This window comes from Palaemon carinicauda, chromosome 43, assembly GCF_036898095.1.
Source record: "Palaemon carinicauda isolate YSFRI2023 chromosome 43, ASM3689809v2, whole genome shotgun sequence".
Classification (NCBI taxonomy): Eukaryota; Metazoa; Arthropoda; class Malacostraca; order Decapoda; family Palaemonidae; genus Palaemon; species Palaemon carinicauda.
This window is the reverse complement of record NC_090767.1, coordinates 11,543,143-11,570,447: the sequence shown is the minus strand read 5'-3', so window position 1 is coordinate 11,570,447 and position 27,305 is coordinate 11,543,143. Positions and strand designations below refer to the sequence as shown.

The 27,305-nt window shown below is 46.1% G+C and overlaps 1 protein-coding gene across 1 annotated transcript in view; it reads right to left on the bottom strand.

The window, feature by feature from the left end:
* Dbp80 (putative ATP-dependent RNA helicase Dbp80) overlaps window positions 1-27,305 on the bottom strand; it is a 97,659-nt gene that overhangs the window by 59,902 nt on the left and 10,452 nt on the right. The window contains exon 2 of the mRNA XM_068366297.1: window positions 12,946-13,289. Coding sequence (XP_068222398.1) covers window positions 12,946-13,289 — 344 coding nt within the window. The remainder of the gene's footprint in view (window positions 1-12,945; window positions 13,290-27,305) is intronic.

Below are 27,305 nucleotides of genomic sequence, written 5' to 3'. Positions count from 1 at the left end.
GAGACGGGCCAAGGACGATAGGTGATCTATGAGACACAACCACTACTGGGCTGGAAGTTCTTCTCGTCTGAGGAAGGAGCTTGCTACATTCCTGAGCCTCTGTACCCTGTCGTCTGCTTGAAAAACTTTCTGGAGGTCGGTATCGATGATCATATTGAGATATACCAGTCTTTGAGAGGGAACCAGGGATGACTTCTCGAGATTTACCACGATCCTCAGATCTTGGCAAAACACAAGAAGTTTGTCTCGTTGTTGAAGAAGTGTTGCCACCGAGTCTGCTAGAATCAGCCAATCGTCGAGGTATCTCAGGAGACAGATACCGATCCTGTGAGCCCAAGATGAAACTAGGGAGAACACTCGTGAAGACCTGAGGTGCTGTGGAAAGACCAAAGCAGAGCACCTTGAACTGGTATTGTGTGTTGTGGTGTATGATCTTGAGATACTTCCTTGAAGATAGATTGACTGGGATCTAGATTTATGCATCCTTGAGATCCAGTGAGCATATAAAGTCCTGTGGTATTATGTTATTTTCATTAGTAAAATAAATTTTTGAATATACTTACCCGATAATCATGTAGCTGTCAACTCCGTTGCCCGACAGAATTCTATGGAGGGATACGCCAGCTATCACAATACTAGAAGGGGGTGTACTAACCAGCGCCACCTGTGGCCAGGTACTCAAGTACTTCTTGTTGACACCTCCTCAATTATTCCTCGGTCCCACTGGTTCTCTATGGGGAGGAAGGGAGGGTCAATTAAATCATGATTATCGGGTAAGTATATTCAAAAATTTATTTTACTAATGAAAATAACATTTTTCAATATTAAACTTACCCGATAATCATGTAGCTGATTCACACCCAGGGGGGTGGGTGAAAACCAGTGTACAAGATTAAAGGATAGCTAAGTATCCCATATTTCATATAACAGTTATCTCAAATAACAATGAAATAATAGGTACCTGGTAAGGAAGTCGAATTGAACCGTTACTCTGCCTCTTTTTTAAGTTCGTCTTCCTTACTGAGCGCAGCGTTCCTCTTGGAGGCTGAATCAACCCAAAGGTGCTAAAGTATACAGGGCTGCAACCCATACTAAAGGACCTCATCACAACCTTTAACCTCGGCGCTTCTCAAGAAAGAATTGACCACCCGCCAAATCAACAAGGATGTGGAAGGCTTCTTAGCCGACCGTACAACCCATAAAAAGTATTCAAGAGAAAGGTTAAAAGGTTATGGGATTATGGGAATGTAGTGGCTGAGCCCTCGCCTACTACTGCATTCGTTGCTACGAATGATCCCAGGGTGTAGCAGTACTCGTAAAGAGACTGGACATCTTTGAGATAGAATGATGCGAACTCTGACTTGCTTCTCCAATAGGTTGCATCCATAACACTCTGCAGAGAATGGTTCTGTTTGAAGGCCACTGAAGTAGCCACAGCTCCCACTTCATGTGTCCTTACCTTCAGCAAAGCAAGGTCTTCTTCCTTCAGATGAGAATGTGTTTCTCTAATCAGAAGCCTGAATAGTAAGAAACTGAGTTCTTAGAACTTGGAAAAGAAGGTTTCTTGATAGCACACTATAAGGCTTCTGATTGTCCTTGTAAAGGTTAAGACCTTTTAGATAGAACCTAAGAGCTCTAACTGGGCAAAGAACTCTCTTCAGATCATTCCCCACCAAGTTGGACAGGCTTGGGATCTCGAACGACTTAGGCCAAGGACGTGAAGGAAGCTCGTTTAGCAAAAACCGAGCTGCAAGGAACATGTAGCCGTTTCAGATGTGAAAACAATGATCCTGCTGAAGGCGTGGATCTCACTTAACTCTTTTAGCTGTTGTCAAGCACACGAGGAAAAGAGTTTTTAATGTGAGGTCCTAAAAAGAGGCTGATGGAGAGGTTCAAATCTTGATGACATAAGGAACCTTAGGACCACGTCTAGATTCCAGCCTGGAGTGGACAACCGACGTTCCTTTGAGGTCTCAAAAGACCTAGGGAGGTCCTGAAGATCTTTGTTGGTGGAAAGATCCAAGCCTCTGTGGCGGAAAACCGCTGCCAACATACTTCTGTAACCCTTGATCGTAGGAGCTGAAAGGGATCTTACTTTCCTTAGATATAACAGGAAGTCAGCAATCTGGGTTACAGTGGTACTGGTTGAGGAAACTGCATTGGTCTTGTACCAGCTACGGAAGACTTCCCCTTGAGACTGATAGATTCTGAGAGTGGATGTTCTCCTTGCTTTGGCAATCGCTCTGGCTGCCTCCTTCGAAAAGCCCCTAGCTCCTGAGAGTGTTTCGAAAGTCTGAAGGCAGTCAGACGAAGAGCGTGGAGGATTGGGTGTACCTTCTTTACGAGAGGTAGACTTAGAAGGTTCACTCCTAGAGGAAGAGTCTTGGGAATGTCGACCAGCCATGCAGTACCTCTAAGAACCATTCTCTCGCGGACCAGAGCGGAGCCAACCAACGTCAGCCGTGTCCCTTTGTGAGAGGAGAACTTCTGAAGCACCCTGTTGACAATCTTGAACGGCGGGAATGCATACAGGTCGAGGTGGAACCAATCCAGCAGAAAAGCATCCACGTGAACTGCTGCTGGGTCTGGAATCGGAGAACAATACAACAGGAGTCTCTAGGTTATCGAGGTAGAGAACAGATCTATGGTTGGCTGACCCCACAGGGCCCAAAGTCTGTTGCAAACATTCTTGAGAAGGGTCCACTCTGTGGGGATGACCTGACCCTTCCGTCTGAGGTGATCTGCCATGACATTCATACCGCCCTGAATGAACCTCGTTACCAGTTAGCCTTCGATCTTAAGACCAGATGAGTAGGTCCCTTGCGATCTAGAACAACTTCCACGAAAGAGTCCCTCCCTGCTTGAAGATGTAAGCCAGGGCTGTGGTGTTGTCAGAGTCTACCTCCACCACTTTGTTAAGCTGGAGGGACTTGAAGTTTATCAAGGCCAGAATAACCGCCAACAACTTCTTGCAAATGATGTGAAGTGTCCTTTGCTCCTGATTCCATGTTCCCGAGCATTCTTGTCCGTCCAAAGTCGCACCCCAGCCCATGTCTGATGCGTCCGAGAGGAGACGGCGGTCGTGTTTCTGAACAGCCAAAGGTAGACTTCCTTGAGAAGAAAGCTGTTCTTACACCACGCGAGAGAAGACCTCCTCTCTTCGGAAACAGGAACTGAGACCGTCTCTAGCGTCATGTCCTTTATCCAGTGAGCAGCTAGATGATACGAAGGGGGGGAAGGTGGAGTCTCCCTAACACGATGAACAGGGCCAGAGATGAAAGTGTCCCTGTTAGACTCATCCACTACCTGACTGAGCATCGGTTCCTTCTCAGCATGCTCTGGATGCATTCTAGGGCTTGGAAGATCCTTGGGGCCGACGGAAAAGTCCGAAAAGCTCGACTCTGAAGATCCATACCCAAGGAGACAATGGTCTGGGATGGAACGAGCTGAGACTCCTCAAAATTGACCAGGAGGCCCAGTTCCTTGGTCAGATCCATAGTCCATTTGAAAAAACTCCAGACAGCGACGACTTGTGGGAGCTCTTAAAAGCCAGTCGTCTGACGGAGCCGGACACAAGATCATGATACTGCTGCACAGTCTGTGAACTGTCAATCATGGGCAAGCGAGGAAGTACAGTGACAACCCGAATCTGTCTAGACTGTCTGGGTCGTACAGACAACTCCTTAACGGGTTGCTGAGGTTGCCGCACTGCGTCACAACAAGTCACTTCTGTTGGTTGTTGAACGTCTTCCCCGTGACACATTGACTCCGTAAACAAAAAATCCTCTAACAAGGACTAAGCTTGGACTGCATGCCATGCAACACAGCTCAAGGTCTAAGGGAGCAGGTGTGGTAACAGACGGGATTAGCGACTGAAGTGGAACCATTACCTTCCCTGGAAGCATGTTAAGCTTAAATAAAAGTCCATAAGAGGTTATGCAGCTAAAGGCTCCCTCCAAATGACAGAGTCCTCAAGGGAATATCAGAAGGAGGGAGAAAAGAACTCTTTCTCATCTACAGGGACCTTATCCTAGAAAAGCTAAGTTCTCTGAGTGAGGGTTCACTGGTGCAAAAGCAGCAGACTAGAAGGCAACGTAAAGAAACTGCTTGACAGTCTAGTGAGTTGGCAACAACCCAAGATGTGTGACTGAGAAGCATGCGGTAAGGTATGCAGAGCATGATGTATGCAGAGTATGCTGTATGCAGAGCATGCTGTATGTAGAGCATGTTGTATGCGGAGCATGCTGAATGCAGAGCATGCTGAATGCAGAGCATGCTGAATGCAGAGCATGTTGTATGCAGAGCATGCTGAATGCAGAGCATGCTGTATGCAGAGCATGCTGAATGCAGAGCATGCTGTAAGCAGAGCATGTAGTAAGCAGAGCCTGCTGTAAGCAGAGCCTGCTGTAAGGAAAGCAGAGCGTGTGCATGGCGTTTAACATTTCTCAGAAATTCCATGACCAGTGCTAGAGTGCTTTATGCATGCTTGCATGGGGTTTAAAAATCAACATAATGTTTACCTTACATTCATAACTCATGATTCATATTTTTGCCATGGTTTGAAAATGGAGGTAAGGTATGCTGAACAGCAGAGTCAGAACGAGCTGGAACAACAATAGTTGTGGTTTCCTCTTCAAGACTCTGTTGAGGGAACACCTGAGGCTCAGTCTGCAAAGGCTGAATAAAAGACAAGCAGAAGGAAGGCGCATGGGTGGAGGAGGCTGACTCCTAGCATGAGTGGTTGAAACCAAGGGTTGCGCTTGCTGAGCGGTTGGCGGAAGCGGAGTAGCAAGTTCCAGTTCTTGTGGTGTGAGCGGAGCGCGATGAGGAAGAGGCTGCGCAGAACAAGGTAAAGTTCTCGCAAGCAGAGGTGTCTGAGGCGCAAGATCAGGGTGCACGGGTTGAGCTCGGTGCAGCAGCTGAGGAGACTGACTCATGGGTGGAAGAGGTTGTTGTACCTCCACCGAGAGTTGCACCACCGGTGGAGCAGCCAGGGGAGGCGGAGGAAGAGTGGAGTAATCCTCCTGATCCCAAACAGAAGGTTGCCTTAAAGAAGGCTGAGGCTGAACAACACTGGGAACAGCGAACACAGAATGTGTCTCAACATCGTACGCCTGGCAGATGGTGCTGCGACTAGGTGGAGCGAGCGCAGGCGGGTTGAGCACAGGCTGAGCGGGTGCAGGTGGAGGGAGTGTAGGCGGAGGCGGAGGAGCAACACTCTCAGCCCGACACTCACGCATCAAGTCCGAAAGCTGTGCTTGCATGGACTGTAGTAGAGTCCACAACATCGTACGCCTGGCAGGTGGTACTGCGATCAGGCGGAACGAGTGTAAGGGGGGGGAGTGTAGGCGGAGGCGGAGGAGCAACACTCTCAGCCCCACACTCACGCATCAAGTCCGAAAGCTGTGCTTGCATGGACTGTAGTAGAGTCCACAACATCGTACGCCTGGCAGGTGGTACTGCGATCAGGCGGAGCGAGCATAGGCGGGGGGAGTGTAGGCGCAGTCTCAGCCCGACAAACAGATGACTGAGGAGAGTCAGAGCTAACCCAATGACTGCATCCGGGTTGTTGAACTTTACTTCGTACGTCTGGCATAGGTCTGGACTTTACGTTTAAGAGGTCTTGAGACCTGAGACCAGCGTTACTCTGCCTTTATTTTCTCCTCTAAATCTCGTCTGCAGACGAGCAAAATAAGGGCTCAATCGTCTGCGGGTGGGAGTGACGGTCTCGGTAAGACACGCCCACAACCACCGAGGATACTTCTGTGCGCCGATCAAGGCCTGCCGAACCCTTTTGCCCTTCGACATTGCTTCTCCCCTGGGCTTGGGAGCTTGCAAGAGGTCCCGGACTGGGAGGACGACTGGCGCGCACAAAAGTACCCTCACGCATAACACTGACATACTTTGCGCTAATCACTTATCACTTTGATTTCTGTTTGCACTTATTTCACTGAACTCGAAACTTTAAGTGGTTTGTACCTGAAACACGCAATTCTATCCTTCTCAAAAGTTAGTAATTGCGAAAACAGAATTACAATGTAACAGAAAAATCTAATGAAAGATAATTCAGTGGATGGAAAGAGACTAAACACTAGATCACTCTAGAAACGTTTAGTTTCTTCCCCTAAAGAGACTAGGGATAAGAGCAAAAACGATAACGACGTTACTCGTACGCCTGGCAGGCTTGAGGGAAACGTTTATCCTCTTTCTCCCTCCGTCTCTATCTCTCTCTCTCTCTCTCTCTCTCTCTCTTGACTTAGAACCTGAGAGAAGAGCCCAATCATATATATCGTTAAAACATATTATTGTTAAAGGAAAAAACTGAAATATTTCCCAAAATGAAAAGTTCCTTTATTAGGATCAAAACCATTAAGTTAAGAAAGAATGAACAAAACGCTAGACACGGTTACTCTTACTGCAATGTGAAACCGTGAACATTCTTTCTCTATCGTAACGATAGAGTGCAAGTTGAACGTTCTGAACGTCAACAACTGCAGAGACAAACAAAACGTTAGTTCAACTTTGAAAAAGTACGAGACTATCAAAGAAATTCTTTCAAAGACATTAAAATAGCATAATATGTTAACAGGTAAAACCGAAATGACGGGCTCAATGTTAATTAACTTCGGTACCAAGAAAAGACCGCCTACTATTAGGAAGGTCGAATATAAACAAATATAAAAATTAATTTTAATAAGTTTATAATAAAAGGAAGTTAATCGAAGAGGCCTATAAGAGGCGGAGAGATATAAAATAAATCTATAACTTTTGTTAAGCAAAATTAAGAAAGAGAGTCTATACTCTCTTAGACACCAACACTTCCGTCTAAGGGAAGGGTCGGCCATTGAAAGGTGAACGAGAGTTCATACTCTCTTCGTCACCAAAATTAATCAAATTAATTCCAAAAGCTAACTAAGCTAAAATAGAAGTTTCCAGTAAAGCGACAGCCGAAATCAAAGAGAAATACTTCACCAAAGTCGTGAAAATACTCCAAGAACATAAGCGTATCCCAGAACGTCTTGTCAGAAGCACGACAGAGGAATAATTGAGGAGGTGTCAACAAGAAGTACTTGAGTACCTGGCCACAGGTGGCGCTGGTTAGTACACCCCCTTCTAGTATTGTGATAGCTGGCGTATCCCTCCATAGAATTCTGTCGGGCAACGGAGTTGACAGCTACATGATTATCGGGTAAGTTTAATATTGAAAAAACACTTGTCTGACCGTGTCTGCCATCTCCATGCTGAACAGAGTTTGTAGAACAAACTTGTCCAGGGCTGAGAGGTCGATGACGGGTCTCCAGCCTCCAGACGCCTTTATCACTAGAAAGAGTCGACTGAAGGAGCTTGGGGATCCATCGGGGACCTTTGGAGAGCGCCGTTTTCCAACATGGTCTGGACTTCATCCTTTGCGGATCCCTTCGCATAAGAGCTCAATGAAATAGGATTCCTAGTCAATGGAGGGAGAGACTGAATGAACGAATCACTGAGATTGTCCAGGGTTCGGCCCTGTCCGTGCTGCAACCACCTCTGCCAGTGGCATTGCAGGCATCCCTCCACTGGTGAACAAGTGAGAGGCTTACCCGTCCTGGCAGGAGAGGCTTCAGCCACTTTTTCTAATCCCTCTTCCTCCATGAGATGTAGGCGGTTTGGAGGTCTGTGGCTACTTATTCTGCGGTGGAACTGTGCGGTAGGACTGTGATGTCAAAGCCTTATGGAGAAGGGAGTCCTGATTGGACTTCCGACAACGTTCCACCGCCTGCTCGACCTCTTCCGTCCTGAAAAGGAAGGAGCCATCAAGAGTGGAGTTTCTGAGCCTCGTCACTTCTGCCTGGGGAACCTATCAATGGAATCTCTCAATTAGAGAGTCCCTACACCTGTGAATGGCATTCAACCACAAGTTAACCACCTGGTGGGCAAGAACCTCGATTGTTCGGGTACCGGACAAGAGGAAAGTTTCCACTGACTTCCTCGTACAATCCTTTGACCAATTTTTAGTTCTAACGAGGGGTCCCGGGGATCCTAACCACAGATTCAGCCACGAAGTACCCACCATGGCATACTTCACTACCTTATCCATGTTTAGAACCTCAAACAAGGAGAAAAAGACTCCTCTAGAATGTGCCTCTATAGATGGATCAAGAGACTTCTCCAAGACTTCGTAGTACTGTATCTCCTCTGCTGCATGAATGGCAGCGGTATGAATTTTGAGGACAAGCCCACATAGAGGTAACTTGAAGAGCTGCCAATCTGGTCAAACGCCCTCTTCCGAGCACCCTTTAATCCCTTAGACCAGGGCAAAGCTGCACTGGCCTTCAGAGGTCACTGAGTGCCATATATATGGTTAAGGATAGTGTCCTTGTCCTCTTAAGAGGCCATCGTATGGTCAGCTAACCCACTGATGGCCCTCATGTAGGCCAAGACCTGCCAGAAGGCATACTCAAACTCCTTCTCTTCTACCTTCGTCTACTCTTGGTGTTCCGGAGGTCCCTCGTGACCTCCCTTGAAAAGATCATGCCGCCCGAGGTGGAAGGAATCTCCAGAAGCGATGGTCTGGAGGACTCCCCTCACCTAGAAGAGGGCTGACTTTCTCTTGACAAAGGGACCTGCTGCCGGGTGCTCCGTCTCCCTAAAGACGGGGCGAAGCTCCAGTGGGATAACCTTTATCGGCGGCGCATAGAAGTTGGGCATCAGAAGTCTCCTGAGGAGATCTCGAACCTCGGCTTGTAGGAGGATGGAAGGTATCTCCCGGAGGAGGAGTCTGGTTCTTCATTCTCCTTTTCTTCTTGGTTATAGTCAATAGTGTCAACTGAACTTGTGAGAGGTCCTGTTGGAGCAGTCCCACCCCTCCCTCATCTTCTTGACGGCAGAGAGAAACATCTTTGGGGATGGTGCCCTGGAAGAAGCAGGGAAGAATGGTTTACGTTTGGGGTCAGACGGGGGAGAGGGCGAACGGAAGACCGACTTCTCCAAAGGAATCCTTGGAGTACTTACCGCTACCTGGTTTGAAGGAGGGTCCGTGTCCTTTATCAAGGCGTCGAAACATGCAGGCTCTTTTCCTGACCTAGGAAGGACGGGAGTCTTGCTAGGAAGGCAAAGCAACTGATTTGACGTTTTCTGGCATCCTGACCATAAAGAGAGACCTGGCTTCTAAGTCATATTCTTTTTAACACCAATAAAATATTTTCAAATAGATATTTCTGGTAATTTCCTTGGAGAGGTTAATGATACCTTAAATAGAATCACATTACTTCTAACTATATCAAGACTGTGCACCAATTGTTTCACCCGAAAACCATAAGGCTGAGGAGATTTGGGATGTAACTAAAAGTATGTTGAGTTCCTTATAAGGTTTGCAGTCTAATAGGCTAAAGAATTAGGAAGTCTTTGCATCCTAAACCAATATCGAACAATAGAAGACTTTCGGTAAAGCTAGAGGTAACTCTCCAACGTTAATAAAGGGGCTTAGGATAGGCAAAGTTCTAAAGGCTCCTGTGGCCAATCTGATACCAGTATGGTATATAGAATCTAAAATCTTTAAACTTGGAGTGGCTGAGGAGTATGTTTCACACCCATCATTTGAAAAAATTAAGGCCTTGTATAACTTCAAAATAGTTTTGTGGTTTGGCCCCAATGATGTATGGGACTAAACTTTTAAAAGATTCACAGCTTTTCAGGAGACTGTGGCCTTGGTACCTAGGATGACTGATAGATAGATTAATTATCAGTTATCTCTACCTGGAACGATGGGCGCTGGCCTCTCACTCTGGCTTGGATGAGCGAGTAAAAGAGGAAGTTATCTGAACCTTCGAAGATTACTTCCGGATGGTAGGAAAGGGTCCCAGACGTCCACCAAGCTGGAACTCCGCTGGAAAACGGCAATTGCCGTCTCGCCCCAGGACAGAAAGGAGGGAAGAAAGGCGGGAAGGAGGTCGAGCAGGTCCTGGATGGACGGGACAAGGAGCTGGCCTAGATCTAGGTGAGGGTGCTAAACGCACACCCGTAGAAGCCGGGCTATTTTTCAAGGTCTTGGAGGTTTGATGGGTTGACGAGGCGAGCTTGAAGATGACGAGCAGGCTGACAAACCCAAGCAGAAGGGTGGACCTCCTTAAGACGATCAGGCAAGCGATGATTGCGAGCTGAAGTTATCACAAGCGGGAGGGCAATGGCGATCCGGTGAGTAGCCCCTGAAAGAGAAACGGTGATCATGTGTTGGCAGGTGACGGTCACGAGTTGGCGAGCGATGATCACGAGTTGCCAAGTGACGATCGCGAGGAGAGAAGTGACAATCATGAGCTGGCAAATGACGAGTAGCTGGCGAACGCCAAGGAGCTGGCGAACGACGAGAAGCCAGTAAGTGGCGATGACGAGCAGGAGAACGGCGAGAAGCAGGTGAATGACAACCCCAAACAGGCGAACGGCGAGGTGCTGACAAGTGATGATCACGACGCGACCAGAGACAAGAAGCTGGCGAAAGACGAGAAACTGGAGAGGGATAACCACGAGCAAGGTGGCAGCCATCACGAGCTGAGGAGTGGCGACTCCGTCTTTGAGACACATGGCACGTCAGCCCCCTTAGAAGAAGAAAGAGTAGTACTAGTAATGGTTGTGGTAAGAAGAAAACGTTCATGAATGCTGACAAGGACTGGAGAGCCAATGAAGAAGACTACCAATTGTAGATGCGGGCTCTTTCGATGCCCAAAAGAAGATAAAAAACATCAAAAACCGAAAACACTGTACTTGTGTGAAACAACAAGTTCCATGAGGCAAGTGGAGTGTTAAGCACCAAGGTTGACAATTATGCTTTACCCCGCCCGTCGATGGAGAGTGCTGGGTTAGGTTCCAAGAAGGAAATGCTGAACTCCCTCAACTGCCTATGAGAAGCACTACCGAAGCAGCGCAACTCGAAGAGATCGAAGGATGACAATCTGTGTCGTTTCGAAGAGGACACTCTCCGATGACCGGAGCAGGAGAGTCTCGGCGGGAAGAACAGGCTCTGGACGAGAGAAGTCTGCAGGGTGAGACGAGTCTTCTACACGAGATGAGATCTAGATGGGACGAGTCTGCAGGGTGAAACGAGTCTTCTAGACAAGACGAATCTGCTGGGCGACAAGGTCTGCTCCTGAAGAGTAATGGCTGGGAATGGACAAATCTAATTCCTGCCGGAGGAATCCCCAGAAGGGGAGACTGAACAGGTGAAGGAAATCTCTCCCTTGGACGGGAAAAGTCGACCAACATCTGCTGCCCTTGTTAGCAATTTCCCCCGCAAGCAGGAAGATCGCCGATCAGTGGTTGGTGGAGGGACTCCTCCTCCTATGGGAACATTTCAACACCTGGAAGTAACCTTCTCGGCAGAAGTCTCTGCATCATCTTAACGAGCTCTACCTCAAATTGAAGGTCGACATCAATCGTTGCCTGAGAACATAGCCTGAGCTTGTTCTTTAACTGAAGAACTCTGAGAAGTTCTAAAGAGCAACTGTTCTGGAAAGGACCAATCGCGCGTACGGGGAAGGCTGTCGTCAGCTCAATGGTCAAGAAACTGCCGCAGGCGCAGACGGAGAAGGCGAAGACTGGGGAGGAACAGGAATCTACAACTTCATACTCCTTACGTCGGCTAACTTTGCCAAACGAAGTACAGCGTCGCTAACGCTGAGGAAAAAATAAAAAGAATGAAAAAAAACGAGAGGATTACACGAACCTGCTAATTGTGCACTCTATCCGACGGCTGCCATCGCAGAACGAAGGAGTGCGGCGTCGTTAGTGCTGTAGAAAGGTTAATTAAATCAGTTTGATTCAAAATTAATTAGCTGAAAAATATACACTAAAGAGAATAATCTAACCAGTGGACTGGAAAGGTGTTCCCAGAGAGGCACAAGAAACATGCTTCAAACTAAGTACTCCCTCCGCCAACTGGCAGCGAGGGAGAGCAGTGTCGTCAGATGAATTTGCAGGGAGCGAGCGACGTCAACAATCGAACGGAGGAGTACTCACACGTGGAGGACTACCCTAAGGGTGAGGACGGGTCACTGCACTTGGAGGAGGGGGAGGGGGGGGGCACCAGCCTACGGGTTATACGGCGTCAAAGGAGGGAAGAGAACGTAAGAGAAGGTTCTCCACCCTCGAGAAACCGCCGCACTACGCTGACACGAAAACCGCAGTACTCACACTGTAATAATAATAATATATATATGAATGTTTAAATAATTATAAAAGCACAAGTAAGAAATAAAACACATAAGAAAAGTCAAAGGCCCGTAAACAAAGTTGGCCGGAAAAAGAGAGACGAACATCTACTCTCACCGATCCAAAAGTAAAAAGTGACAATACAGTGTGTGAGCCCGGTAACCGTCTACCCCTCCTACACCCATGGCTAGTCTTCCAGCTTCGCCAAAAGTATAGTCCTAATAAATAGCGAAATGGTTTGTATTAAGTGTCGGAATAAATCTTTCAATGCTGTTAATGTTCTTGAAATATTTCATTTCTATTATTCATTATTTCTCTTGTAGATTATTCATTTCCTTATTTGCTTTCCTCGCTGGGCTATTTTTCCGTTGGAGCCCTTGGTTTAAAGGTCGCTCATGAATGGCAGAGGCAAGGGACAGCGACAGAGCAATCAGGACAATGCCCTAGAGACACCATATATTATATGATCAGCGCCCAAGCCTCCTCTCCACCCAAGCTAGGACCAGGGAGGGCCAGGCAGCGGCTGCTGATGACTCGGCAGATAGACCTATAGGCTCCCCCAAACCCCCCAACCTTAGCTTACAAGGATGGTAAGGTTGCAGACACTAATGGCACTAACAAGTCTGAGCGGGACTCGAACCCTCGTCTGGCAAACACCAGTCAGAGACGTTACCAATCAGGCTTACAGCATTCTGTTTTTCCAATTAGGGTTGTGGCTTAGCTAATAATGATAATAATAATAATAATAATAACGAGTCTACTTACGGATTGGCCAGCAACGTGGGGAGCGCCGTCTCCTGTATTTTGGAGGGCAGCTTGAAGCCCATGTTGTAGATCGACTGCAGCAGCTCCGGTCGCAGGTTCAGGGACTCGAAATCCTTGACCGAGTGGAGCGGGTTATTAGGGTCCTGCCGCAGAATCTCCAGCTTATTCCTGGACTCAATGATGCCCTTGCGCATGGCTTTCCGCATGAGCGAGATGTCGGCCGCCGACAGGACTACCTCGCCCGAGTCGGCATCCGCGGGTGGCGGCGCTGTTGCCGCCGCCTCCGTCTTGGCATCCGTCGAGGGGGTTTCATCTCCCTCCTCCGGTAGTTTGAGCTTCTCGACCTGTCAGTTAATCGGAAAGATACAGTCAATACAGAGTTAACCCTTTCAGCGTCATTGGACGTACAGTAATTCACATCCACTATTTCTATTCCCTATCGAAACGCCTGTGAAATTTATGAAATTCATCATATACACAAGAACTTTCAATTTATGGATGAGTAAATACAAGGACTAATATAATCATAAGACATCAGCATGAATCATATCAAACTTTACTAAGGTCAAATATCAAGCAAGCTAAAGAGGTACAGTATTTCTTAAATGGGATTTAATCAATCATAAGGATAAGCATGAGAAATTTGTAAGTAATTCGTATTTTTCCTAACAGTACAAACCTGAAGCTCTTTAATAAGGAGACTCACGCTTATGTGGGTGGAAGTCCAAGACCAACTGGCTGCTACTTGACCTGGGGTGTGACTCTTATGCTTCATAAGAGCTGTTGAAGGGCAAAGCCTATCATCTCACTAACTCTCAATGAGAGGTAATGGCCGGAGCAATTGTGCGAAGGTGTGAGAACTAAGCAATGTGACTTCTACAGGTACAGTCTGACTCGTTAGCCTTGCTTACTTACACGAGCCTCACCTCGCTAGGAGGTCGGGGACGTAACAATATACATGCATATATTAACCCTTTTACCCCCAAAGGACGTACTGGTACGATTCACAAAAGCCATCCCTTTACCCACATGGACGTACCGGTACGTCATTGCAAAAAAATGCTATAAAAATTTTTCTTTTCATATTTTTGATAATTTTTTGAGAAAATTCAGGCATTTTCCAAGAGAATGAGACCAATCTGTTAGAGCAATTTAAAAAAAATATACTGCAAAATGTGCTGGGGAAAAAATAACCCCCTGGGGGTTAAGGGTTGGAAATTTCCAAATAGCCTGGGGGTAAAAGGGTTATGATACACAAAAGGACGATGAAACCCGCCTGCAGTCAGCAGAGGCCAGCTTGCAGAGTTCCTTGGCTCGCTCAAGCCCCAAGAAAGGGGGGAATACAGCATGAAAAGGCCCGTCATACGCACATTCATACTAGTCTTACAACCCGGTGAGATACTACCGCTAGAGAATTATTGGGTCCTTTGACTGGCCAGTGGCCAGACAGTACTACATAGGATCCCCATCACTTCTCTCCGGTTACGGCTCATTTCCTCTTTGCCGACACAGAGAAAAGTCTGGCCTATTCTTTACACATTCTCAGCTTTCCTCGTACACCTGACAACACTGGAATTACCAAACTATTCTTTTTTTATCAAGAGGTTAACCACTGCACTGTTCTTTTTTTTACCAAGAGGTTAACCACTGCACTGTTCTTTTTTTTATCAAGAGGTTAACCACTGCACTGTTCTTTTTTTTATCAAGAGGTTAACCACTGCACTGTTCTTTTTTTTATCAAGAGGTTAACCACTGCACTGTTCTTTTTTTTATCAAGAGGTTAACCACTGCACTGTTCTTTTTTTTATCTAGAGGTTAACCACTGCACTGTTCTTTTTTTTATCAAGAGGTTAACCACTGCACTGTTCTTTTTTTTATCAAGAGGTTAACCACTGAACTGTAATTGTTCAGTGGTTACTTTCCTCTTAAGGGTAAGGGTAGAAGAGACTCTTTAGCTATGGTAAGCAGCTCTTCTAGGAGAATGTCACTCAAAAATCAAACCTTTTTTCTCTAGTCTTGGGTAGTGCCATAGCCTCTGTACCATGGCGTTCCACTGTCTTGTGATAGAGATGTCTTGCTTGAGGCTACACTAGGGCACACTATTCTGTCTTGTTTCCCTTCCTCTTGTTATTAAGAAGTTTTCATCTTATTAATTTCAAGTTTTTATAGTTTATATATGAAAGATTTGTTTTAATGTTGTTATTGTTCTTGAACTTCTCTTTTAGTTTTTCCTTATTTCTACTCCTCACTGGAATCTTTTCCCTGTTGGAGCCCTTGGGCTTATAACATCCTGCTTTTCCAACTAGGGTAATAATAATCTGCCCTAAACCAACTTTTATCTGTCCTACAAAGGAGATGAGTTATTATTGATCATGTTTTGTGCAGCCACCACAGGACTTGCTGAGATCATGTCTAGGATCCTGTGGGTCACGTCTTGAAGGTAGTGGGCGGTGAAAATACTCTCTCTTCACGCCCGACTGTAAGACCTGCGTCACATCGAAGTTCCTTTTGAACGCCAAGAGCTCTAGGTCTCTACCAAGAGGGAGCGAGTCTCTTGGAGGGCCTAGTTCAATGACTTTCCAGATCCAGGAAGAAAAGGGATTTTGACGGAGGAAAAATCTATTTCTGGGCGAGGGACCTGTGTCGCCCAGTGAAATGCTCCTTATAGCACCATTTCTAAGGTATAAATACTGCTAAATATACCAGAGAAAAAAGTTGCATGGAATGCCAGGAATATACCCAGCTCGCTCACCCTTATAGGGTGTCGGTATAGTAACTGGGCCATGTTAAAACCACTATCAGAGGTCTCTTACCAATTAGTCTTCTCCTTCCTCCATATCCCCCGATACTACGAGGTGCCGTTCTACATCTGACTACTGCCCACTACTACGGCTACTGCCACCCCCCCCCCACCACTACCACTACCCACACTTCTCCCAACATTCCTTCTATAGCACCGTGATAATCAACACGCGTTCTTGTGTTCGGAACCTTTACTTTGTGTTTAGTATTCACGGAGCGACACAGGTTGAGCCCAGAAATTGAGTTTTTTTGCCACACTACTTGACTGTACCTATACTGACGAACTGCCTACTGATCTATGGTCGAGCTCGAATTGTTCGTTTAAGGCACTTCCTCAGCGCCCTTACAGGGCATAATAACAGCTGATCTGGATCATCCATTACGGTACGGAGACTCTCAATCCCGAAGGGCTCGAATCGAGGATCAGCCACAGAAGGATCTGAGTCTTTGCGAACGAAGATGCGTCACTTGACCCCATTCCCTTTGAGAGCATTCTTCTCAACCATGGTCTGGACTTCGACTTGAAGGGCCTTCTCCTTCACGGATCACTTCGGGTAGGAGCTCATGATCACCGGATGGGAGGTTAGAGAAAAAGAGTGAATGGGACATAATATCCTGCCCTGAAAACGGAGACCGACCTAGGCTCGGCCCCGTGCAACATCCACCTCTGCCATCTGCTTTGCAGGCATCTCCCACAGGTAGATTTGTCGGAGGAATGCCATCACTAACGGGTATAACCACGCTCATTACTCATACCCCTTTCTGCTTCTGAAACCTCTGGGCCTCATGCTGTTTGTTAGGGCTGCTGAGGACCTCTTTTTTTCTCTCCTTGATGTCTTGGCTGTTTCCGAGGTATCACCGGGTATGGTTGAGATGCCATAGCCTATTGGAGAAGAGAGTCCTGACTTGCTTTCCTCTAACTTTCTGCAACCACCTCGATGTCCTCCACATTAAAGAGAGAGGGGCCATACATCGGTGCGTAGCAAAGCTTCATTGCTTCCTTTCGTGGTACCTGTTTTCTAAACTTGTAGACAACTGCATCGCATCCTCTATGCATCCAGTCGACCCACAAATTGATGACATCGTGGTTAAAAATTCTATGGCCCGATTGCCAGAAAGCAGAAAAGAGGACATTGCTTCCCTGTTCTGTTTGCTGGTGAAGTCCTCGGTCCTGAACAAATAACCTCCTGTCCCCAACCAGAGGAGGTGTGGTGTCCTCTACAATGTCAATAAACTTCCTCGGCCTAACATAAGGCTTGTAGGGATGAAGAATTCCCTGCCACATGAGCGTAAGCTCTCTCCCTGGCAACCCCGACTGCCCTCGACCAAAGTGAGGTTGAGGCGATCAATGTCGTGACATCCCTGACTGGTGAACGCTAGACTGGGGTTAGAGTTCCGCTCAAACTCGTTAGCTTCTTTGGTCGCTGCAACTTTACCATCCTTGGAGGAGCTTATAAGTTTCTCTGATGAGTCATCAGCAGCCATTGCCTGGCCCTTCTTGGTCCTGGCTTGGGTGGAGAGGGGGCTTAGGCACTAATCATACGTATATATGGTCAGTCTCTAAGGCATTGTCCTGTTTGATAGGGCAATGTCACTGTCCCTTGCCATTCATGAGTGACCTTTAAACCTTTAATACCTTAACCTTGGTTGGCCTAGGAATGGCATGAGAGAGAAGGACTGTATCCTTTCCCTCAGCTGAAGAAGGATATTGACTTTTTTAATACAAGCTGGGACCTGGAGGAAGACATGGCCTGCATCCCTTTGTTCGAGGGGAGAGATTTTAGAACTGGTGGAAGATGGTAGTTTGCCTTCACAATTGTCCGAACCGTAATCAAAAGGCTCTTCCTCATCCTGACTCACATCTAATAGAGCCCAGAGAGGGTGTTGGTCGTCAATAATTATCTGGTGTGGGGTGTGAAACCTCGGAGGAAGTCCACTGCGTTCCTGCTGTGTGGAAGGCGATCCGTGGCTTGTGTATTGTTCCTCGGGTGTCCTTTGCCCTAAACGCCAAGCCCTTGGAAGGAGCCGTGCTTGATGGAGGTTCCTTAGGAGCTAAGGGTTCGGGACTACTTGGTCTAGAGATATAAGGACTAACCTGTAGTTATCCGTAAGTGAGATATTTCTTGGAGATCTCGAGCCCGTTTGTTCTCGAATGGAACGAGTCCCCTGGTGGAGAAGTCTCCGCTCGGTGACGCGACTTACGTTTCCGAGGAATGATCAGAATAGTCCCCATGCTGGATCCTGGCCGGTGGAGGCAGGTTTAGAATGTGGATATTATTCATACCTAGATACGGTAATCTACGCGGGGAAGATGGGCGTCCTTCGTCTCAGGTCAGAATGGAACAGAAGGCGAGCCTCGGTGATGGTGGGAAATATGCATGTCAGGTGTGAGTTAGTCAGGAATTCATTGAAGGGTGAGCGCTGGGAGGCGAGTGTTGTCTTCTAGAATGCTGTGTAGCATTGCGCCTCATGACAGAGAAGACAAGACTGCTAGAACTAATTGCACACCTAGTGCTACGTAAAGGATGGGGAGATCCGAATGATAAGGATGGCCAAAATTATGAAAAATCCTATGCAATATATATAAAGAACTGAACGACCTCGCCAGAGATCAGCACTTGAAAACGAACTTCAGATTGCAAGGTATATCTGCATCTCGCATGCGATCCTACGACACAACACAACAACTTCTGCACTCAAAGGGATAAGAAGAAAAAGGCCAGACATTGCTATTTCTTACTTTAGTAATATTATCACGAGCGCTATCTGAGGGAGTTCCTCTGGCTCACAACCTGTCCAGCAGGTCCCACTGATCGAAGAACTTGTGAGGGTACTCAAGTAGATAGCGGGCAGTGAAGGTTGTCTCGCGTTTCTACAGAAGCAGGTCATCGTGATCCCCACTCCACACTTCTTGGAGAGATGGACGACTGGGACATTGGCCAAGTACTCCAGGAAGAAGGTGAAGAAGACTTTCTGCCGTTCTTCAAAATGAGTCTTGACTTATGAATGCTATGGCTACTCTCTTTGCCGAAAAAAAAACAGTCTTTAGAGTCAGGTCACTATCCGACGGAGATTGATTGAGTGAGCCGAGGCCTCGGGTGACATCGTCCCAACCAGGTCCAAGATCTCTAAGAGGGGAAGACTGCTCGAAACAGCGAGTTATATGCGAGGCAAATTTTCTTTGGACCGTCTCTCTCCTCTTGAGGGTACAACTGCTCCTGAACAAACTAAGGCCTCATGCTGGGTTTTCTCGTCAGGATCATGTAAATCTCTGAAATGGCAAAGTAAGACATTGCTCCTGACCGATGGTCAGGCCAGTAGTATGCCTGAAAGGCGGACATGGCTCCCAACTCCGTTTTCTATAATTAATCAGCTAAGCACAAAGAAGGCAATAGACGCAGCTTGTCGCTAGGTGTGACTGCTGTTAGAATGGATACATATGAATCAATTGGCAACAGGGTTTGGACGAGCTCCTGTTTGCACATAAAACTTCCTTTGTTTTGACAAGTCTGGAGAGGAAATTTAGCCCAGCTACTCAATCTCGAGAAATTCTCCGTACCTGAAATCTGTTTATTCGACAAGTCTAGCGTGTCTCTAGCCTGGTTCGACAGAGGGACATCAAACTCGTGTCTCGTATTCTGCATTTTTGGGAAGAATCCCTCGATAGTAGAGCGCCTGCCTGTAACCTATGCTTGGGGCGGTTCCTTAACCTGCTCTGGTAAGTCCTCGACTGTGATCAGGACTGGTAAAGCAGGATCTGTGGCATGTTGTCTCATCACTGACGTACCGGGCTGGTTTTGGTAAGGACCTCGAACCCTTCCTCTACCTTCACATCCCTGGGGTCAATGACGAGGGCAAGGAGGATGGATATTCAAAACCCGACGTATCGCAAGATGATAATTCCTGCTCATAATAAGATGGGGACGGAAGAGGTGGTTTTATTTCTACACAGAGCTTGAAAACTGAGGAGAGAATCGAGATGTTTCTGGGGGTTTACAACAGGATTCTCTATATCTTGATGCCGAATAATTCGGAGGAGAATCCGACCTCCTCTTTGTATGGGGGAGGTTGTTTTCTGTAATGTTGTGGGCGAGACATACGAGGAAATGGCAGATATGATTCGGCAAGATGTTTCCTCTCATTATTTCGAAAAGCATTCCCTCAGCTCTCAAAGGTATTTTTTGCTGTTCTTGGCATATACACTGCAGACACAATTTGGTATTGGCCTCCCAAGATGCATTTGGGAAGTCATACACTTGTCTAGATGAAGATGGTAAACATTTATCATACCTGCTCATGTCAGAGATGCCAATGTAAAGGTGGCTCCATGATCTACGAAGTGTAACTCAAGGTCTAAGGTTTGAATAGTTAAGAAAAATACAAATTCCTTTTAAAATCTGTGATTTGCTCATACACGACTACAAACTAGAGGGCTCATCCTTAGGGGGAGGATGTCCCTATAACCAAACTGTCTGGCTTAATATCACGTGATGTCAAGTCCCTCCCAACACTTGGGAACAGATTCTTGTGGGTCTCAGTCTGCGAACAGACGGCCGAGGAAGAACCTACACCCTTGGAAGGATCTGATGTCGCTATGTACAGCCAATTAGGCGTAGTTCATCGTACGTTCTATCGACCCTCCCCCTCGTAAGGAGGATGGTGCAGCGTATAAAGGGCAATTGCTGCACCCAAACTGAGGGTGAGGAAAAGAGGATAAGGGCCACACAATCCACCTCTTATACTAGACTAAAGCAGCGAGCATTATCCACCGATTGATTGATTGATTGATTACGAGTTATCTGGCATCCTGGCATCTATGGCATGACGCCGATATTATAAATAAATAAACAAATGGTGATTTCGTTTAAAACAATAAAAGCAAAAACATCCTTATAACAGTTAGATAGCTGTCAGAAGACCTGCTTCAGGAATAAATCTAAAAATACCGCTAGCATAATACGACACATCATGTCCAAGACTCTTGACAAGGATGAACCTGCCATCCTCACCTCGAGCCTCAAACAGATATCAAGTGGGGGATTCAATCAACAAACGTCTCAATGTTGAAGGTACCAAACAGTCATCGCAATATGGTTGGTGTTAGCCATTTAGCAGAAAATCGTTTGTCAAACGAGTGTGACCAATGCGGTGACGATAAAGAGACGTCTCGCCGTTTCGGGGCATCATGTTATACCTCCAAGGAGATATGTCATTTGTTATTTCTCTCATTTTATTGCCATCTAGACTATCCCAGTGTTGCACCACCGACAGGTTTATCCAGAAATGTAAGGTAGATCCAATAATTTGGCTTCATGTTACGGTGTGGTATGGGTGTAAGAATACCACCACCATACAGCTTGCATGTTGTAGAAAGTGACAAAAAGGGCAGACTTCCTTTTGATGACTACAAGAGCATGGGATTGTCGAAACCGCAGCCAAACCATAATGGTAATCAGACAACCGACCTCTTAATGTAGAGGCAACGAAGTGGCTTCTTCAACCCCTTCTTAGAATGTGAAGTTAACCCTTTTACCCCCAGGCTATTTGGAAATTTCCAACACTTAACCCCCAGGGGGTTATTTTTTTCCCAGCACATTTTGCAATGTATCTTTTTTAAATTGCTCTAACAGCCTTAATTTTTGTCTTAGAGAGGTCAGGTTGGTCTCATTCTCTCGGAAATGCCTGAATTTTCTCAAAAAATGATCAAAAATATGAAAAAAAATTTTATAGCATTTTTTTTGCAAGGACGTACCGGTACGTCCATGGGGGTAAAGGGATGGCTTTTGTGAAACGTACCAGTACGTCCTTTTGGGGGTAAAAGGGTTAAGAGTCGTAGTGTCCCACTCCAGGCCGAATAGTCATTCTTGTCCTTCGTAGATGCTTCTCTAGGAAGGATAGGAAGAAGGATTGAAGTTGTGGCTGATTGGATTCTAGGCCCTGACCACATTGTCTCAAACCAAGAGGATGGAGATCTCTATCCTTCATAACGGCAAGTGACACAGGAAAAGACGTGCTCTTTCCTTACTCGCTTCACAGGGACTAACCACAGTTCGAGAGGGTCGTTTAAAGCGAGGTTCATCAAACATGCTTGTCAAACGGTTTGAAGAGGTGGAGTCAGCCACAAATGCATAAAGTTTGTGGAGAAGGAAGCCCTGCACGCAAAAGTCAGGCGAGAACAGACTTTCTTCAAACAGTTCGACAATCAAATACCACGTCCACACGTTCGAACATCTATTCAAACACGTCTGTGGAACAGTGTTTGATGAACTGTTCGACCTGTAAACCAGCCTTAAGAGACCAGAGGACTCGTGAAAATGCTGCAAGCAACTTCAGCTCTCTAGACTGTCCCTCTAGAATCCTCAAGACTCTCGTCGATTCTTGTAAACAGTCCAGGTCTGAATCCAAGTTGAAAACTTCCCTAATGAAAGAAGAGAAATAGCTGAGTACCATTTGAACTATGGCTGCTTGAGTCTTCATGCCTTCAACCAACTGTTGAGGAATCAGGGGAAACAGGGAATAGATGGGCGGAATGGAGTAAGCATCTAAGATTCAAGATGTTGGAAGGCATCTTTGAACATCGCTCAAGTCCAAAACAGGGAGAATTATCTGAGATTTCTGCTCTACTGTAAGGCGAGCAGGATGAGCGATGTTGAGAAACGAAGCCTTTCCACCAAGCTATGATGTAGGAATAACTTGGAACTTGATTGATAGTTTTTCTCTCAAACAGTGCTTTTGACTGAAGTAGGTTGGCCAAAGCACCAGCCACCTGTTGAGATACTACCGCTTGAGAGTTATTGGTTCCTTTGACTAGCCAGACAGTACTACACTGGTTACGGCTTATTTTATCTTTGCCGCCACATACACAGAATAGTCTGATCTATTCTTTACAGATTCTCATCTTTCCTCATACACTCGGCAACACTGATATTACCAAATAATTCTTCTCCCAAAAGGTTAAATACTGCATTTTAATTGTTCAGTGACTACTTTTCTCTTAAGGGTAAGGGGAGAAGACTCTTTAGCTATGATAAGCAGCTCTTCTAGGAGAAGGACACTCAAAAATCAAACCACTGTTTTCTAGTCTTGGGTAGTGCCATAGCCTCTGTACCATGGTCTTCCACTGTCTTGGGTTAGAGTTCTCTTGCTTGACAGCACACTCGGGCACACTGTTCTATCATTTTGAAGTTTTTATCCTCTTGTTATATTCAAATTTTTATAGTTTATAAATGAAAGATTTATTTTAATCTTATTATTGTTCTTAAATTTCCCATGCAGGTTTTCCTTATTTCATTTCCTCACTGTGCTATTTTCCCTGTTGGAGCCCCTGGGCTTATAGCATTCTGCTTTTCCAACTAGGGTTCTAGCTTAGCAAGTAATAATAATAATAATAAGTGTTATATCAAACTCTTGGGAAAGCCTGCTAAATAGAAGTGCAGCAAACACTCCCGGTGGGTTTAGAAGCCGGTGCGTTCCTTCGGTTGATCGCATCCTCTAGACAGGAGGAAACTCAGGTTGAGCCCATCATCCCTCCTCTGCTATATCCGTGGACAGCAGACTCTCAGAGGAGAGGAGTACTCACGACAGTTCTCATCCCTTTACCCCCATGGACGTACTGGTACGTTTCACAAAACTCATCCCTTTACCCCCAAAGGACGTACTGGTACGTTTCACAAAACTCATCCCTTTACCCCCATGGACGTACTGGTACGTTTCACAAAACTCATCCCTTTACCCCCATGGACGTACTGGTACGTTTCACAAAACTCATCCCTTTACCCCCATGGACGTACTGGTACGTTTCACAAAACTCATCCCTTTACCCCCATGGACGTACTGGTACGTTTCACAAAACTCATCCCTTTACCCCCATGGACGTACTGGTACGTTTCACAAAACTCATCCCTTTACCCCCAATGGACGTACTGGTACGTTTCACAAAACTCATCCCTTTACCCCCATGGACGTACCGGTACGTTTCACAAAACTCATCCCTTTACCCCCATGGACGTACCGGTACGTTTCACAAAACTCATCCCTTTACCCCCATGGACGTACCGGTACGTTTCACAAAACTCATCCCTTTACCCCCAATGGACGTACCGGTACGTTTCACAAAACTCATCCCTTTACCCCCAATGGACGTACCGGTACGTTTCACAAAACTCATCCCTTTACCCCCATGGACGTACCGGTACGTTTCACAAAACTCATCCCTTTACCCCCATGGACGTACTGGTACGTTTCACAAAACTCATCCCTTTACCCCCATGGACGTACTGGTACGTTTCACAAAACTCATCCCTTTACCCCCATGGACGTACTGGTACGTTTCACAAAACTCATCCCTATACCCCCATGGACGTACTGGTACGTTTCACAAAACTCATCCCTTTACCCCCATGGACGTACTGGTACGTTTCACAAAACTCATCCCTTTACCCCCATGGACGTACTGGTACGTCCTTGCAAAAAAATGCTATAAAATTTATTTTCATCATATTTTTGATAATTTTTTGAGAAAATTCAGGCATTTTCTAAGAGAATGAGACCAACCTGACCTCTCTATGACAAAAATTAAGGCTGTTAGAGCAATTTAAAAAAAATATACTGCAAAATGTGCTGGGGAAAAAATAACCCCCTGGGGGTTAAGGGTTGGAAATTTCCAAAGAGCCTGGGGGTAAAAGGGTTAAGGTAAGGGGAGTGCTAGTTGCTAACTAGTAAAACTTCAGGAACTATAGTAGCGATCACAGGGGAGGCAGCTGTGCGGAACTAGCTTTCTAGTCGATGAACGGGGTCTTGGAAGGAGTTGTTTATGTCGAGCCGTTAGGAAGTGCAGGAACAGACTCTCTAGGGCACTCCAAAATCAAACCTTTGTTCTCTAGTCTAGGGTAGTGCCATAGCCTCTGTACCATGGTCTTCCACTGTCTTGGGTTAGAATTCTCTTACTTAAGGGTACACTCAGACACACATTTCTATCTTATTTTTCTTTCGCTTATTTTGTTAGTGGAATTAAATTATTTTATTTTAATTGTCAATTACTTCTCTTATTTCCTGGTTTCTTTTCCTCACTGGGCTATTCTCTCTGTTGGAGCCCCTGGGCTTATAGCATCCTGCTTTTCCAACCAGAGTTGTAGCTAGGCAAGTAATAATAATAATAATAACACTAGGTACGTTTCCCCCAGATATTCGAACGTCTTTCAGGGAATCCTAAAGAACTTTCTACTATGCACTTAATCTTGACCCACAGATAGAGACAAGAGGAAGGAAATCTGTCTCAAAACTGAAACGACTCCCCCGTAGAAGGTTAGACAAGGGGCAATCGTCGAGATCCCTTGGTAGACGAGTGCCGATTGAAAATGCTCTAAAGAGAATAACGTGAACACTTCCAGGGCCAAGACTTTGAGTTGGTGGCTATTTTTCCCAAAGACGAAGCGGAGAAATCATCTGTACGACGGAGAAAATGGAACCGAGGGTACGTGTTAAGTTCTATGAGGACACAGCGATCATCTTTCTAATGATGGACTGTAACCTGCTAGCATGGTCATCCTGAATGGAGTTTGGGTAACCGAGAAGAGAACGATGTCTGTTCTTCAATTTCTTGTCGGCTGTAAGCGTCCGTAATCCTTCTTGACTACCTTTGTGTCACCTCCGTTCCCGCCAGTAAGGGGCGAATTTTAGTAGATCACAAGCAAACTCGACAAGCAGATCTGAAACGCTGCTTCGCTCCCAAAACTAAACGGGACGTATTGGTCATAGAAGTTGCAGGATGTCACTCAATTCCGTGATCCTATCTGCCTTTCCTCCTCTTATCCTTCTGCCTGGAAAGCCATGTTGCACATCAAAAGACTGAACGCTATCCGAGCTTTTCAAAGGGAGGATGAGCCTGGAATAGTCAAATGGACCCATTGGTCGCTGGATTCTTCAACAGTGCCAACTAAAGGTGCGATGAGACCTTGGAGTAGTTATCCATGAAGGACCTTGGTGGGAAATGATTGGTGGAAGAGGAGGCTTGTTTGTGCCATCTTCCACCACCACTGCTTTGATGTTGTAGGAACAGGGCAACAACTTTCATACCAATGCATTACATGAGGAACATAAACTCTCTTTACTCCCCTGCCTGGCAAGACAGAAGGCTTTTCTCAATGTTACTCCCATGGCAGCATCCACAGGTCTTGTGGACTCTTCCGGTTTGATTGGGAATGGCATTTATAAAGAGCACAGGAGGAACGATGTTATTGATTGTTACAGCCCTAAAGGTAGTCATCTCTGACATTTTCTTCCTAAAGAAAATGGACATGAGAAGTGGAGGATCCCCGACGACAATCGCGTACGCGTGACATGGCATCTCAGTGTTGATATCAGATATGAGAAATTATACGTAACAACGTTTTAAGAGTGACCGAGATGGAAGACCTTGTCGTCATGGAAAATCAAGTCTTGGACCAGGCTCTGAGTGTAGGAAGATCTAAACAGAGAGGCAGATGGTGTCACCTAAAGGTCTAGGGAACGTCTCCTGTACGCCATACCAAAAATCCTTCCTGGGATTGGGTTTTTGGTACAACACTGCTCCTCCTACGATACGCTGCAAAGGGACTGGCTCAAGTCTTGAGAAACTTATGCCAAATTTGTTGTCCTATGTTCCGGTGGCTCAAAAGTAAGAAACACTTTAGGCATGGGTGCAAGTTTCTATCATTGTTCCAGATAATGTGGTTCCCAATCGTATGATTCCAGATCGTAAGCTTCCTGGTTGCTGTACACGATCGTAGGGATCATGGTCATGGCAAATAACCGTAAGGCCAGTACATGTGAGAGCAAATGCAAACCTGAAAGGGGTGCACTCCCATAGCAGAACATGTGGAAACAGATAAGGGCGCTCTCCAATATGAGCACACGCAGGCACAGATCAGGAATGGAGCAAACAAAATGGAGAAACCATGGAAAGTTATGTAGATGAGGAGGCCCTCTTTTAGGAACACGAGCGCATATAATAGTTCGCTACTGTGCACACATGCAAACAAATTGGGGTAGGGGGAGCTATGAGGGCACACAAACAAGCGAGGTTACACTCCCGCAGGAATGCATGCAAGTGTGCATGTGCCCAGGAGAGGAGTTTCTTTTGCAAGCGCATGTTATCTCATCTCTTGGAGTTGTTAACACAGCTTGCATCGATCAGTCTTATGGGACACCTTCATCCATAAATGGTAAAATGAAGGGCAGAACAATTTCCTTCTGACCGACAGCGTGAAGAACAAACGAAGATGTGGTAGAGACAAGGCAGCAACTTCACGTTCTCCCTCTTCCGACTGTGTGCTACGATGTTCCAAGTCCTCAGTTACGATGACATTGCTGTCCCTAGGCCACACTCGAGAGGGAACAAACAGCAACGGGGACAATAAAAGCATATGACAGCATATTACACAGACAACTATCAGTCCGTTATAGATATTGGGAAAACTGCAAAACCTTTCTTCATTAATATCAACAAACAGCCAACAATTATCTAGGGAAATAAAAAGTTAAAACAATCGCCTGTTGCCGCTGGGAGTACCTCCATACTT